At 37.0% G+C, this 15,787-nt stretch overlaps 1 protein-coding gene across 3 annotated transcripts in view; it reads left to right on the plus strand.

The window, feature by feature from the left end:
- BRIP1 (BRCA1 interacting protein C-terminal helicase 1) overlaps nucleotides 1-15,787 on the plus strand; it is a 107,795-nt gene that overhangs the window by 55,685 nt on the left and 36,323 nt on the right. For all 3 annotated transcript variants that reach the window (XM_021416116.1, XM_021416117.1, XM_021416118.1), the window contains exon 24: nucleotides 1,381-1,538. In XM_021416116.1, coding sequence (XP_021271791.1) covers nucleotides 1,381-1,538 — 158 coding nt within the window. The remainder of the gene's footprint in view (nucleotides 1-1,380; nucleotides 1,539-15,787) is intronic.

Raw genomic sequence — 15,787 nt, forward strand, 5'->3', positions numbered from 1 at the left:
CTGTCTTTCATTAAATTGTTATATAAAATGTTCAAAGCTGTACTAAATCTTTTTTTTTTTGTAAATTTTCCTTATTAGGAAATTTCCTCCTTTTGAGCGACACAATACCAAGTTACAAAATGTGGTTTCTACTTGTTTTCTTCTGTTAGCCATTGGCAAAGTGTAGTTGCTGCGATCATTGCTTACTTTGTGTCAATAAGATCTTGGTACTCATTTTCAGCCGCGTATTGTTGTGTAGCCCTGACTTTGTTTTTCTGATCTTTGCCTCTCTAGCATCTTGCTTCATTATGTTTTTGTAAAGAAATAATTCATTTTACAGTGTCATGTTTTATTGACGGTGTGATGGTTGAGTTTGCATTGGTTCTTTAATTTAAATGCTAACGTTGTTTCTGCATAAGTTTATAGAAGTTTGAAGGAAGTCCAATGGCCAACAGTGCTTTCCTGGGTTTGAATGAAATTCTCTGTCCATTTGCTTTCTCCTTGAAGGAGATGATATTGTTACTTAAATCAAAGTATCACGTCTCTCAAATATCCAATACCTACAGTGCGGTGTTTGAGTCCTCTTGGCAAGGATTATGAATACTTCTGAGAATCTCAGGAAATATCAAAAGGTTGAAGCAATCAATAAAGCAGTATTACTGCGCTGAAAGACATTAGTGACAAAAACGCTAGCCACAAACTATGTCTTTAACCTATAGATAATTGAGAAAGATAATTTAAAACTTATGAGGAGAACTTTGGCTGTTTTATGGAGTGAGGAAGCAGAAAACAGCAGAACCTTACTGTCCAGGCACAGAATTCAGCTAGAGAGCTGATAGACAGAAAACCTTGTGGGTCAGGGATGGGTTCTTTCTGGAGACCAGAAATATGGAAGCTGGAGAATCAGGTATTGACAATGGGACTTGGCAAAACAAACAAACAAACAAAAAAAAACAGTGCACTATTTTCTCTAAACTGAGCCAGTCATAAGACTTACAGCCCTTGCCTTTGGCCTTTTGGGAAGCTGACTGTAAGACTTGTTCCTCTGAGGCTCTATCCTGTAACCTCAGCTATCAATACCTAAAACTGAGACTATGCAGTGTGTGATCCTTAGCAGCATTCAGGTGACAGAATCCAAAAGGAAAGCATTGATATTTGCAAGTGAATGGGCAGTTCTAGTACTAGGATGGCACAATTGTATACGAGTTTTGTCACAATGGCTCTATTTTAAATTCTACTGAATTTGCAGAAATCAGTAAGCATTCCTTGTCATGTTACGTTCTGCTCAAACATGAAAATTAAGTTTTGAATTATGGAGTGCAACGTAAGATCTCTTAACTTTCTTACAGTATCTCTCAGTGCTGGTGTAAAGCATCTCCTTTCTTTCTTTCTTTCTGAAAGGCACGAGTGCCAGTGTATCTTTGAATGCTGTTTGGAATGAGAAGGAATATTCTCTGACAAGTTACTTACAGTGCAGGAACTGCCTCATCCAGTCAATGTCTCCGTGCCCTCTGATAGGAGCTGAGGTTACTCATTTCAGCAATAAAGCACAGTCATGGGTGAGTAAACTGGTTTATTTTGTACATTAGAATGATTACTGAATGATAGTAAATATGAAAATATCATTTCTGTTAAAGATGGAATGAAAATTTTACCTAGACTAATTATATAGTGTTTCACCTGATTTCTACCACAGAGATTTGAAATTATTTTCAATATTAAAAACTGAGTTCAGATACCATAATACATTTGTTATTGTTTATACCTAATTTGATGCAATGTCTGCAGTATTATGTGTTATGAAGGGGGATGGGAAAAGAGGTAGCAGCTATCCACGTCCTTCGTGAAGGGAACATCAGAACAAAGCATAATTTTACAAGTGACTTTGTGAGGCTTGAATTTTCAGACAAGTAATTTTATGATATTTGTGACACAAAAATATTAATCAGACCCTGAGTAATTAACATGGATAAGGTCTAAAGGAGTCAACAGGACAAAAATTGTATGTATTGTGTTTCCCACAAGGTTAGCAAACAGTGTCAATAGAACTCTTTGAAATCTTGATGAGAAAGGTATGTATACTGTATTGTACATTTAATAATGCTTTGCTTTAAGGTAAAGACTGAGGATCCATCCTGAATGAGCTTTGCAAATAACCTTAGGATACCTATCTCCTCAATTTTCCTCCATTTATATTGTGGGTAGAAGGATAATTGAATTGAATTTATAATACATAATCAAATTTAATTCCACTTTGATGTTTTTCAATACTAGCTGTGCAAACTTAACAGTGTCAGCAGTTTTATTCATGCAGCTCTCCTTGTAGGCAATGGAAGGGGGACAGGACTGCCCTTCATGCCAGGTGCAGCAGGTACAAATGTGTAATCAGCTGGTACTGGGTTTACAAGTATGTGTTTTTACTGGTGTAAAATAAACAAGTGTTATGCTCTTTGCCTACCTGCAGCTCTTAACTTCCTGTTTCTTTACCTAGAAACACATGGTTAGTTGTTATGTTTCCTGTATATGTCTCTTTCTTTTCTCTTGTTATATTCCATTTCCATCCAGTGGAAAGAAATCTTGGTAAGCTCCTAGGCTAGGGAAGAGCAACACAGGCTAGAAAAGACCACATCTGGCTTTGGGGAGTCATTCTGCAAGCTGGTGGCTTTCAGTAGAAACACATCTAATCTCTTAATGCACGTCTTTGTTTCAAAGAGACTCGAGGGAAAAAAAAAATCCCATTATCTTCAATAGACCTGTGAAACAATTGTCAGAACTGACATCTCTCCTTTGGATCTGTTGCAAACTGTATGTGCTATGACTAGATTTATATGGCAGACAACTTGAACGTGAGAGTGGTGGAGAAGCCACTCTACTTTTTTTCTCCTTGGTGAAAATAACGTTACTTCTTTAGAAAGGTGGAATGGGCTGGGAATGAATGATGTTAGAGGTAAATACGGCTTTAATTCTATCATCTCCTTGCTTTAAATCAAGTGGCTGTTTTTCTTTAACTGGGAGTATGTGAATGTAAATGAAGACATGTAGAACGAGTAAAGGGACTTTAAAATTATGATTTGTTATATGCTGCCATATGCCAGAGCAAACACACATGCGTTAAAGTGAAGAAGTGTGATCGAGTCAGTTTCAGTTCCCAGTTATGTATCCTTGAATACCAGATCCTGCCGTTGTTGAGCAATGTAGCGGTAGAGATGAAATTAACATTGTAGTCTGTATTGCTGCCTACCCTACATTAAATCATGTACATTGTCACAAGGTATCGTATGTCATCCTAAAGTGCTTTGTGTCGCGTGCTTTCTATCAATCAAGTACAGTTGGTTCTGGAAGATGGGGAATTATTCATTTAAAAGAAATCACGTTGATGTAGCAAAACAAGCTTAAAATAGAATCACTGGGTTTGATGTCTGTGGTTTACTTCTAGAGTTGGTAACCCACTACGGGTAACACCGTATATTCATGAGTTAAACTGCAGGTGTGATTGTCAAATTAAATGTTGTGATTTTTTGAGAACCTACTTTCTTATATATAAATTACACATTTATATTGAGAATTAGATTTTTAGATTTGCTGCTATGTTTCTACAAATTCAATTACGTCACGTGCTAGCCACTGACCTAGAAACCTCCATTAGGTTATTCAGGCTTTATGTGACATCAGTGGCATATAAGTTCATATGGTTATTTATGTTCCTTAAACGATTCTAAATAATCATGTATTCGTGTTCGTGGTCTTTGTGAAATGAGAACAACTTGGTAGATGACAGCACGTCAGAATCAGAGCGCTTTAAGATCGAGCCAAGCTAATATAATTCTTCTGTATGTTAAAAGGTGAACGAAACTTTGACGATTAAGTTTTTAAACTTATTAAGGAGTTGTTGCTATCACTGATTAGACAGTCAGCTGTTGAGGCAGTAGCTTTTATATAACAGGATATTGTTTTGCTCATCATGTTACCACATTTGGCAAACTTTTATCTTAATGCGCCTATCGGGAATACCAGTCTGACCTCAATCTGAGTAAAGCCTTAATAGTCGACGTGAGGGATACTTGCAGGAGGTGGCACGGTCATTTTCGCAGACTGTATATTTGTTATCGCATGTTAATCAGATTCATCATTCTGTTTAATAAAGATTTCATCTGCCACGCGAATGCATAATCGGCTATGTCTGAGTGACCGTCTTTTGTCTTGAGCAGATTGCTAAAACTGTATTAAGCATCATTAGACAAAAATGACGACCTTATTAATTTGTCCTTTATGTGTTTTCCAGCAGATTGGACCTCATTATTATGCAAACACAGTACACAGAGCAGCACCAGAAGTAGCTCATTAATGTTTCTTTCCCCTTAGTACGTAACAGATTATTATTGTGAAGTGTGCATGAAATAATTGCTAATTATGTGCCTTAAATGGTACAGTGATTGTCTAGATTTTTTTATACAGTCTAAGAGTGCTGTAGAAGAGCATCAGAAGCTACAGGTTAACAGCGCTGAAGCAAGTAAACCGGAGGAAGTGACTCACAAAGCGTGCATTTTATCACACATTTTCCTGCCTGTAAGGAGTAATTAGGACAGCTATGGATCGTTTTGTGCTTACACTATTTCTTATTGTGTAAGAAAGTACTGTCAGCTGGCCTAATTTAAGGTATAGCTCAGGAGGTATGTCGAGCAATGAGTAAACGCAGGTGAGCTTGAACTGTTAACTTACAGTAAAATAAAAGACCCTGTAGATTCTCTAATGGTAATTCTTCAATTAGCACAGTTCCCTTATTTACACGCCATTAAAAACTTCCATTTCCCAATACCGTTCCTTCATCCGCATGTTCTCCCAGCCTTTGCATTTATTACAGGTTCTTTTTTCAGTATAATTCTCCTTAAGATTCATAAGCATTATAGAAATTAAATGTTAGGATTTGGCATTCGTCTGTAGTTTTACAACTTTGTGCTAAGTGTGTAATTGGTTTAAGCTGGTGGCGCTTCATACTTATCCGTGGCACATCTTCTGTAATCTGTCTGCCACCATAGCTGATAAGACTTGGCCACAACTGAAGTTTTTGCAGCGCTAGAAATAAAACCCTGATCCATTAAGGGTTTGCATGGGTTTAGCTTTATAATCTGGTTTAGAAATTGTGAGTAGTCAGATTGTACATGCAAGATTTGTTGTCGAAAAGCATCATGAAAACAATTACAGTGGCTTATGCTTTCTTAGCCTTGCTGTTGTTGACAACGTAACCTAAATGCAGTGAGTTATTTCTGAAGAAAAGCATTCTTAGCTGGCAATTATTTATTACATTTGAACACTGAAATAGGTATCTTTGAGAGTTAGGAGGATACCGTTCATCCAACATTACTTACATTAAATAATTTTGGAGTCTTAACTGCATTTGGCTGGTGTTGAATAGTTGCTGATGTCAGCTGGCACCATTTCAGTGTGATGGTTGCTGCATACAGGGCTAAAATAAATGGAGCAGGTTAGTCAGAAGTTGTTCTCTAAACATTTCATGTTTAATAGATCATTACTGAATATTTATGAAGGACAGATATCTTCCAAAAAATAAAAATGGAAGTTTTTAATGCAGACACCAAATTCTTTTTACTGCACTGTGGTTAGCTGTTGGGCATATGGCTGAAAGAAACCTCAGGTCCACCGTGCTTTTTATTTTCACTTTACCAAAAATGCATCCATTTCTGCTGTTTCTGTCTTTCCTTCTCTCTGTGGTCTTCGCTGTTTTCAGAGGCACTAAAGCTTGAATTTTATGGAATGCATTGAAAAAAGTACTTGCAGGATACCTCTACCTTCTCATTGAAAGAATGCTTGCCGCCTTTTTGTGAATATTGTTAAAGCTGCCAAACGTACCTTATTAAAGAAGAAGAAATGGGCTTATGACTCTGGAAATAAGGGCAAATGATGTTTTTACCAAATGCCTTCATAGATTCAAGTGTATGCCGTGTTGTCATCGCAAAATCTTGCTTGTATTTACTATCGTATCTGTGCTTGCATTATTCTTTGGTAAGCCTGAAAGCTCTATGTATCAAGGACTGATTATTTTATTCTCGAATGAATTCTTTGAGAGCTGTATTTAAGTCAAACTAAATCCTCATTAGTGAGAAACATGTCGGCCTCTGAGTGCCGCCTTGCAGTTGTTTGTGCTTTTGTTGTCTTCTAAGACTTGGATTTTCCTCTGCCTCATGAATTGCAGTTCTAGATACTTACAAGTTGACAAATGAATATTACCATGGCTGGTGGCAAGAAGAGAGAACTCTTCAGTAACTTCTAACCTGAGAAGGACGGCTGCAGAAGGGGGCTTATAAAGCGCAGGAACAGAACCATCTTCTTAGGTCACCAAGTCCATTCCTTCTTCCAGGTGTTATCCTGGTACAATTCATGGTGCTCAGCCAAGTTGATTTTAAAATTCCAGAACTACCATCTCTTCTCCTTCTCTAAATGTCTTCATGTGTGTAAGGAGTCATTAGAAGGGTAAGGAGATACCAGTAAATGCGCTGGTATGTTTTCTTTCCTGTTTGTTGCCTTGGTTAGAGGCGTGAAGTTTTGTATGCTTCTTTAAGGACTGTACGGTGATTTTGCAGCATCCCATACAATGTGCTTTATCTGGACATCTGAGGCTGCCTTTTATCAATGGTGCTGAGACGATTGCTCTTTGGATGTAGTAGTGCATCCATAATCTCATGCCCTCCTCACCTTAGGAGTGCATTGTTCAGATGGACCCAAGTACCTGGCAGTGGGCCTGCTTTGATCCACGCTGATCTGCGGGGCTGCTGCAGAAGTGGTCTGAGGAAAAAAAAACATGGGTAGGAGAGGAAGAAGTGTTTGGAGTTCATAGGCCAATTTTTATTTCTTTTCTTAAAATCCAAGGCAGGGCTTTGAGAGCAATGCGGTCTTCTGTTGCGTTAGGGCAGCTCTTTATGAAGCTGCATTGGAAAATGCATTTCTGGAATGGTTTGGATTAAAAATATTGCCTTTTTTTTTTTTTTTGTGGGAGTGTTTTTATACTGGATCATTTCAGGAATCTGATTTATGGCATGATCCCACAAACGGTTTTATCACCAAAACAAGAGCTGGGAAAGCAGAAAGCTAGTGCACCGATAGCTGCAGCTTACCGAGTTATGGGAAGTGTACAGTAGCAGCTGCTGAAATTACAGATTCAACATTCTGATTGTTTTATATTCTAATGAGCACCCATTGTGACAAGCTGGTATTTTATACTGATTATGTCAGTCACATAGTGCAGCTGCCACTGACCCCTCGATCACCAGTAACAAAAACCCTCTTTGTTATCAGTATGGGAAATATCTTGGCCATTATGGGTGTGAATTCAAAACAGAATAGCAATCATGCGCAGGAAAAATCTGAAAGCTCCATGATTCGTTGACATGAGTCTAAACATCTCATACGCATTATTATATGCAAGTCCTTTTTTGAAGTTTTACTGTACATTTCTACATAATTAAATTATAAACTGTCAAAGCATCTGAATGCCACAGAGCTTTCATTCACTAGATGCATCGAAACTTCTCATCAGTTTTGTACACTGAGCTCTACCTTTTTGTACATTTCTGTTCTCTCATAAAATGCATATCTCCAGTCAAGGTAAGAATCTTTGCAATTTGACTTTTATTCTTGAAGTGAGCGTACTTTCAAGTAGTTTGACACTAATTTTACTAAGTGAAAGCCATTTTTCACACTTTAAGAGCCAAGTGGCTGTAGTCGAATGAAAGAGTGAATTAGATTTGTTGCAGATGTTTTCTGTTGGATACCTCTGGGTTCTGCAAGGCATTTCTCATTTTGGGGAAATTAGAAGAAAATTAAGTTGTGTGACACAAATATGATAGATTTACATAATTAAACTCCATGGTATATCTCAGACCATGCAGACTGTGGGTTGCAGCGTGCAGGAATATTTTCTGTAGTGTCTATGTCTGGGTCGTTCAGTGCAGGAATTCTAGTTTGGGAACTTTTCTAGTCCTTAAATTGCTACCATACAGCAATAATATAAGGTAGGGGGTGGAAAGACAGACAATTACCACCATTCTTCCATATGTAATTTGTATATGGTATTGGTTATTTTTATTAAGTTCATAGTTTCTTCCTCTTGATGGAATACAAACATTTGGCCAAATTCTTCGCCTGAAGTCATTGGAGCCAAGGATAAATTTGGTTTTCTCCTCTCTGAAGGGCTTGAAATAATAATAATAAAAAAATTGGCCACGATTTTAAAGGTTTTTATGGTGTTTATAGATAGATGCGTGGCTATACAAAGATTTAGCCGTGCCTGTCTTCAGGGAAGGAAAGAACACTATCAGATAAAACAATACCTCAGCACATTTGAATTCACGTAAATCGTACGTGACTCCGAACTTCTTTGAGTTCTCTGTCCTATGGTTTCCTGATATGTAAATGGAAAAAACTTCTGCATACATTTAGCTCGTGCTCATTAAGTGCTTTGAAACGGTCGGGTTAAAGTTCATATAGAAGCACGCGGATTATTTAGCGGACTTATGTCTGTTTTCTACCATGTATATCCTTCTGTGTGATCTATTTTTAAAGATGTAATAATAGGAAAGTAATGAGTACATTCATTCTAATCGGTATAGAATTTTTCTTGTACATGCAAGACCTTTCATTTATATATTACTTTTGTTAATGCAGTGTAAAAAGTGGTTGTTCTAACTTCAGATAAGAGTAAAACAACACAAAAAAAAAAAAACACAAAACCAAACAACTTTTCTTGGGCAGTTTTGACATCTCCATTTTATATTTCATAAACCTCAGCTGCAGTTCACACTTGTGGAAACTATAAGTGTCCTTTTATTTTTAACAGCAGCCTAGGGTATGGTTGAAAGAGGCATATTTCCATTTTGGCTTTTGTTTGAGCAGCTTCCAAAACATCATTCTACTCCTTTTCTGGAAAATTTGCCAAGTCTAGCTCAGATTAAGTTTCTTTGTTAGATTTGTTCTTTTAAGCATCTGGATCAGAAACTGTATCCCATGCTATGGAGTAATGAAACATTTGGAAATCATCTGAGAAATGGTAGTAAGCCATGATAGTACTGTACATTCTTTTTAGCTGTAAGAAATATGTAGCTTACAGAGAAGTTTGGGGTTTTTTTGAGTAAGCTTTACTTTGAACCACCCTACTAAGAGGTTACAGTTCATTTTTCTGGGTCGCAAACAGACACTTTTATCTCTTAAACTGTTGTCATCCCTTTTATCACCGTAAAACACCGTTTTGCTTGATGTATGTCTATATTCCATGGCAAACTTCAGCGTTTTAGGATATTTCAGAGGAAAAGAAAATAGACGTACAAACAGCAATTATGTGAATTATAGTTTGGATTTTTATTGTAACTCATAAAGCCAGTGGTGGGTGGTTGGGTTTGTTTCTTTCTGAAGCATTACTACTTTTGCTGCTTAAAAGGTAAACCAATATTGTACGTGTAAGTTCATCAGTGGGGCTGGAAAAATCAGTTTAAAATAAATCATTGGAATTTATAGTATGAGAAAATGTTTTTCTCATGTCATAAACTTGAGAACCTTATAAAGTCAGTCTGCTCATATTATACTTTCAGTTTTGAAGAATATCGTTTGTTGAAGAGAAACAGATCTGAATGCTAGTGGTAAAGAACTAGTATACCCTCTTAATTAGCTGTAACAGTACTAAATTGAAGAAACGTTTGTTCATTAAATACAGGATGGGGAAGAAGAGACAGCTCTTGAGAATGTGGACAGGAATATGCATGTTTTGTATTACTTTTAAAGCAAATATATTTATTCACTTAAAAGAATTAGTGCCGTAGCCAAAACATGCATTACGTTCCTCCACAGTGTACCATTCACATGACTGACTGAGATTAAGAACCCGGCTTTATTTGGGGTGTTTGACTAAATGCAGATGTTTGTTAATTATACAGCATATATTGTGCGTTTTAAGACTTTTTATTAATTAATTTCCCAAATATTTTGTTGCTTTGAAAGGCATGCAGGAATGATCAGGAATGAAACCTGAATGTTTACATTCTTATAGCAAGACTTCAACCATCAGATAAAACTGACACCAAATCCAAACCACTCCTTGCGTTGGAGTTTATTGTGAGTGTCACCTTCAGGGAATGAACCAAAGCCAATTTAATATATAACAGTGTGGGTTTTTTGTTTTTTTTTTTTTATTTTTTAAACTTTCTCTTTTAAGCTTCTGTTACCTAGTCCCTTCTTGTTACACAGAACCTCTTGTAAAATTTCTTCCTCCATGTTGTGCACTTCAGTCTCCAAGTGAGAAACGTTCATCATGCCTCGGAAGGTACTGACCTGGTGGGCAGTCACAGGAGACAAGTCAAGAGGGACATTTCTCAATGACACAATCTTTTTTCTTCACCTCCAAAGAGGTTTTATTTATCAGCATTCATGGAAATTGTATTAACTATTTGACACGAAGCTGCTGACTTCTTTAAACTCCATAGTCACTGTTGTGTCAGATGGTGCTCTTTCAAAAGAACTTCCACAAATGTTTGGTTTCTGGGTGTGTGAACAATCAGTTTCTTCAACAGGATATGCATTGAGCTCAGAGCCTTGTGGGTTTGTTGGTTCCCTGTCACCGGAGATCGTGTGCGTGGCAAGCTGAAGTTGTTTCTGTGATTTGCAAATACTCTGCTGTGTTTGCTTTTTGTTTTTAAAGGCTGTTCTCTGGCTCCCATCTGTGTCACCCAAGATGGTTTTTTTTGCAAGATTTGGACCTATTTGCTCAGTTGTAGATGACTCTGTGTTGATGGAGGAGAAAGTAGCATAAATGGTTGCACAGTACGTAAGAAGCAGGAAAAAGCAGATGGCTGCTCTGTTAATGGGGCTTCTCCACTTGATCTCACACGGAGAGAAACCTTTTCATTGTCAGAATTTCTCAAAGCTCATTGATTTTTCATTCTAGCAGGATTTATTTGCTTTTGAATCACTGCTGTGCTGTTATCATTAGATACTGAACCTTTCACTGGGCTGCACATTCCACTGGTTTTTTGATACTTGCTCTTTTAGGATTCCTGCACAGGACTTTTTCTTCCCTCCCCTTTACTCTAAGAACTCTTACTAGGTTCTTAATAAACCAGACACAGACCATTTTTATTTTAAATATTCTAAATGCTGTTTGACTTTTTTAATAGTTTTTGCTTAACACACAAAAAAATAATAATTTCAGAACAATTCTTTTTTTTAGTTCAGCACCTAGGTTTTATATGTATCAGATTATTTCCCCAAAATTCTATTCAAGAGCATTTCTTTCATTAAAAGAAAGAAATAGAGATGTTCTGAATGAAAGGTAGGCTTTCTCGAACAGCATAATTCAAGTTCTTCTCCTTCTGCTGAAGGAAACCAAGACAGATGCCTCAAGTCAAGGTTGCAAAACCAAACAAAGTTTTCTGAAGCTGTGTTCTTAAGCAGGAACAGCTGCAGTCTTGTGTTGCTTCTTTAATTGATCAGATCTGCTTCTTTCAGTATATCCTTGCTTGTGGTCTGGATCTGTAAAATATGGAAATATGGATTGAATAGAGATTCATGTTTACTTATTTATGGCTTTGGGCTTACAGAACAAGTGAATATACCCAAAGTATTTTCTCTGCATATCGTCTTATTACCAGTATTTTTGTAATAAATGCCATCTTGATCCTTCAAAGGAAACCGTTTATCTACTTTGTAGCACATCATATTTTACTGCGTTAACAGGTCTGATATTATCACAGAAGAGTTCTCAACCAGTTGTTTGGTTTGATTAAAGATGATTGCTAGTCACGGAGGATGCTATTGATTTTCTTTTTCTTTTGGCAAAAGCTAGGAATGTCAGCTTATATAGCTCATTTGTCCTCAATGACCTGGATGGAGATTGAATCTTCCTTCTTTGCTGCGTTTTTCAATAGCATGACTCTGAAGTCTGTGGGGTTTATATTGTCATAACTTAATCTACGTTAGAACCCTGGAAAAGAATTGTTTTGTAAAGGAGGAGTAAGATATATTATTAGCTGCTCCTACAAAAGAACATGAGTCTCAGTCATCTAGCTGCTGCATGACATACTACATGAAAACGGTATTAATGTTAGCACTTAAATGACATCCTTCCAGTTTGTCCTTTTGCCTGTTTCCTTTTAAACAGCCAAGGCACTTTTTAACTTTCATTTCTGTTGGTAATGTTAAGGAGACAAAGTGCACAGGGTTTTTGAGGCGCTCTTTGCAGGGAGCAGTAGGGTTTGAGGTTTGCTTTGATGAAGCTTCAATTCCTAGAAATGAGTGAGCATGGATGAACATCAGCTTTCTTTGATGAAGTGACATTTCTAATCCTCAGGATTGAACGGTAAAGATAGAGGCAAGCCAAACGTTCTTAAGCAAAAGAACAGAGAGGGATAATTCAATCTTGTAGACTTTGTCTCATTCTCAGGCTTTCCGAGACCTGAGTCATGATTTTTGGACTGTCACTAATGAGATTATGTATGCATAACTAATGAACTTGGGCTATGAAATTTCTGTACTACTTGTGTTTTACTGAATGTGAAGTCAGCTATATCGTATCAGCCCTACACAATGAACCTTCAGAACCCGGGACAATGGAGGAAACTTTGATGATTCCCAACTGAAAATAGGAATGGATGAAAAGCTGTGAATGTGTGGGACAAACAGGTCTTCACTGGAGCTCCCAGGAAGAAGGAGTAAGTGACGTGAGCAATGGGATTGTACGCAGACGCTGTGGAGACAGGAGCCAAAATAGCAGCCCTGGGAATGGAAGCCCAAGCTAGGAACTAACGGATAAGTCAAAGGTCAGGAGCGCTGCTTGGAGCCACAGACACAGGCTTGCACTTTTGTCCCAAGGCTGCCTTAAAGAGAATTACTGCTCCTGATTCAGTTGTGTAAGGCGACTGTACTTGGGGTTACCGTTACCCACCTGGAAGGGCTGGCTTATCTAGTACTGCTAATACCGATTGTTGCAGAACTTACGTCTGCACCTATTAATCTTGGCAGTGGGAGACAGTATTCTGATAATTGAGAACTGGAATTGTTTTAGAGAGGGAGAGGAAGCTTTGTAATTCAGAGTAAATACAACAGGGTGACCTGGTGGAGTCTTAGACAGCTTTTGAAGAGCTTGATTGAAGCCTAACAAATTGTCATCTAAATGGAAGTTGAAGCTTATTAGTTATATCTAACATGCAGACCTCTTCTGATGGTGGAGACAGGAAAATCAAGTAGCAATGTATCATTTATTTCACTGATGTTGAAATGCACATCCAGTGGAGCATGCAGAATGCTAAGCATGAAAGACCAAGCTTAACCATATGTTCAACATGGTTATGCTTAAACTTTAGTTTACATCTAAGTTTTATGTCAAGTTGTTTCATATTTAGTTATTTGCTCTCCTCGCATTGGAAAAAAAATGTGGACAACAAAACAGAGGGAATAACAGTACATTGCAGATGATCAGGCTTGTGTCATGAGTAAGTCTGATGGTATAGAGCCTATGCAAGTACATGATAGCTTATCACTAACATAATAACATGATAGTTACTTTTATTTTTAACAATGGTGAATCTACAGTGCTACATAAATGTAAATGAAAGGCGTTGATGAAAGCATCTGGTCTCATTTTGTAGCAGGTACAGTTGTTGTCGGCTCAGTACGATTTGTTGAAATGCTTTTTAAGGGCTACTTCATAAAGTACAAGTGTGTGTGTGTCAAGTATAATCAATATCATAGTGAAAAAATCACTGGAACATCCATGTAGGTTTTTAGTCTCGTAACAGTTCTTAAATCGCAGAAGATAACGGAGGTAGAAGTTTCGATTGAGTTCTACTTTTGATAATAAATGAATAAATTGCTGCTTATCTTGTCCCAGATTAGATTAAAAGCCCTATTCTGGAATCTAGTGGAAAGAATTTATGGGAAACACTGTTTCCATACTAATATTTTTCAGGTATAAGAGAGGAAATATGCCTGATGATATTAATTTGCTGTTAACTAATATAGTACAACATCAGTAACTGGCAGTTAATCTATCAAACTCATGCCATGACATCTTACTTGTTATTTTAATATGTTATAAGCATGAAATGTGTTTTTCAGGTATGTTTTACATTTGCGCCAGGTAATGGAAAGTACAATATATTATGTGCTTGTGCCCCAGAGGAAACTTTTAAACAAAAATAATTGAATGCAATAAATCTTCCCCTGCCTTCCTTCTGGTATGCTTTCTGCATTGTATCTTTGAGTTCATACTTGTAGTAAGCCTTGTTGGTAGTGACAAGGGAACAGTGCTGATGCAGGGGACGCTGCCCTTGCCCACCATATGTTTGGTTTATATTACGAGATTTGTTTAATTTTCTCTCTCTTTACTCCTCATTTCTTCACTAAGTGACTTTTTTTTTTTCTTTTTCCTGAGATTTAGAGTCTTATTACAGATTGCTGTTACTATTGGGAGTAAGACTACAGTTTTTCAAATAATTAGGAACATCCACAAGCTAATAAATCTGTCCTGAAATTTTCATTTGATTGTGTATATTGTATAGGTTGATATTTAATGGTGTCTCTGCATGAATGATTTATCAGGTGTTTATTTTCACAAGTTTTCATCATATACAGTGGTGAGATGATTTGATGCACAGTAGGTTTAATAGCTTCAGTGCTTGGATTATTATTCCTGTTTGGTGTATGGTTTATTTACTCCTTATCAGACACTAATCTTAAAAAGACTTCCTTGTTCTGTGAATATGCAACTTGTTGTAGCTGATGCTGTGTAAGTACAACAATCTCATAAATCTCCTTTCATAGCATCTCGTGTACCTCTTGGTTAGTTACTTCAGAAGGTATAGAGGCCCATAATACACCATGAAGTGAAAAAAAGCTTAAATGTGATAAATATGACCCTCTTTAAAAAAAAAAAATTAACATTTGATCGTATGGTGGCTGCTGGCATTGTTGCCTTTTAGTTGTTGTTTAAAGCAGCTTTGCTGTGTTTAAAAGTAGTGATAAGTTGCATTAAAAGCTTCTCAGAGTATGTAAAATGGAAGACTTCTAGAAAGAAGCAATTGCCTGGATTATAATAATCCAGTAAAAATGGATGTAGCCCAGGCTTGCAGTCCTGGTTCAGCCAGCTCCGTTCCCCACCCAGGTGTTTGTTTAGCAGGAGGTCTTCTTGAGATGTGATGAGAGAGAAATTTCACTCCAAGCTGGCTGAACAGGTCCAGTGTCATGTAGTTTCAGTGTCAGAAGCAGTCACGCTTTGTTGGCATCTGTTTCCTCTAAATACTTTAAACCAAAGCTTGGGAAAAGTATTGATCTCAACGCAATGTACACTTGCAGGTATATAATATGAATATTAAAAACGTAAGTGGATGGGTTTTTATCTTCCTCTATGCATATATCTTAGAACTTAAGATACTATACAAATGCAATTGCACTGATTCTGATCATAGTAGAGAAAAAACTTTAAATTGCTTTTGAAAATGTCACTGCTGAGTTAAAGCTGTTTAGGAATCTCCTCCTTCATAGGGGATTATTTAAAAAAAAACTTAAGTCCTAGTTTAGTATGCAAAATATTACCAACAGTCTAAAATATAGTAGCTGAAACCAATTGCAAACAGATGGGCTTTCTTATTCTGATTGGCCATATGTTACCATAGTAAAAACTGAAAAATCCGGTCAAAACATAATTCTTCTAGAGGAAATGACCTTGATAGTTCTTGACTACTATATGATTTTTTTAGAGCCAACAGATAGAATGTACAAAGAATTGTGTAGGCATTGCAAATATTTGTAA

This window comes from Numida meleagris, chromosome 18 (genome assembly GCF_002078875.1).
Source record: "Numida meleagris isolate 19003 breed g44 Domestic line chromosome 18, NumMel1.0, whole genome shotgun sequence".
Lineage (NCBI taxonomy): Eukaryota > Metazoa > Chordata > Aves > Galliformes > Numididae > Numida > Numida meleagris.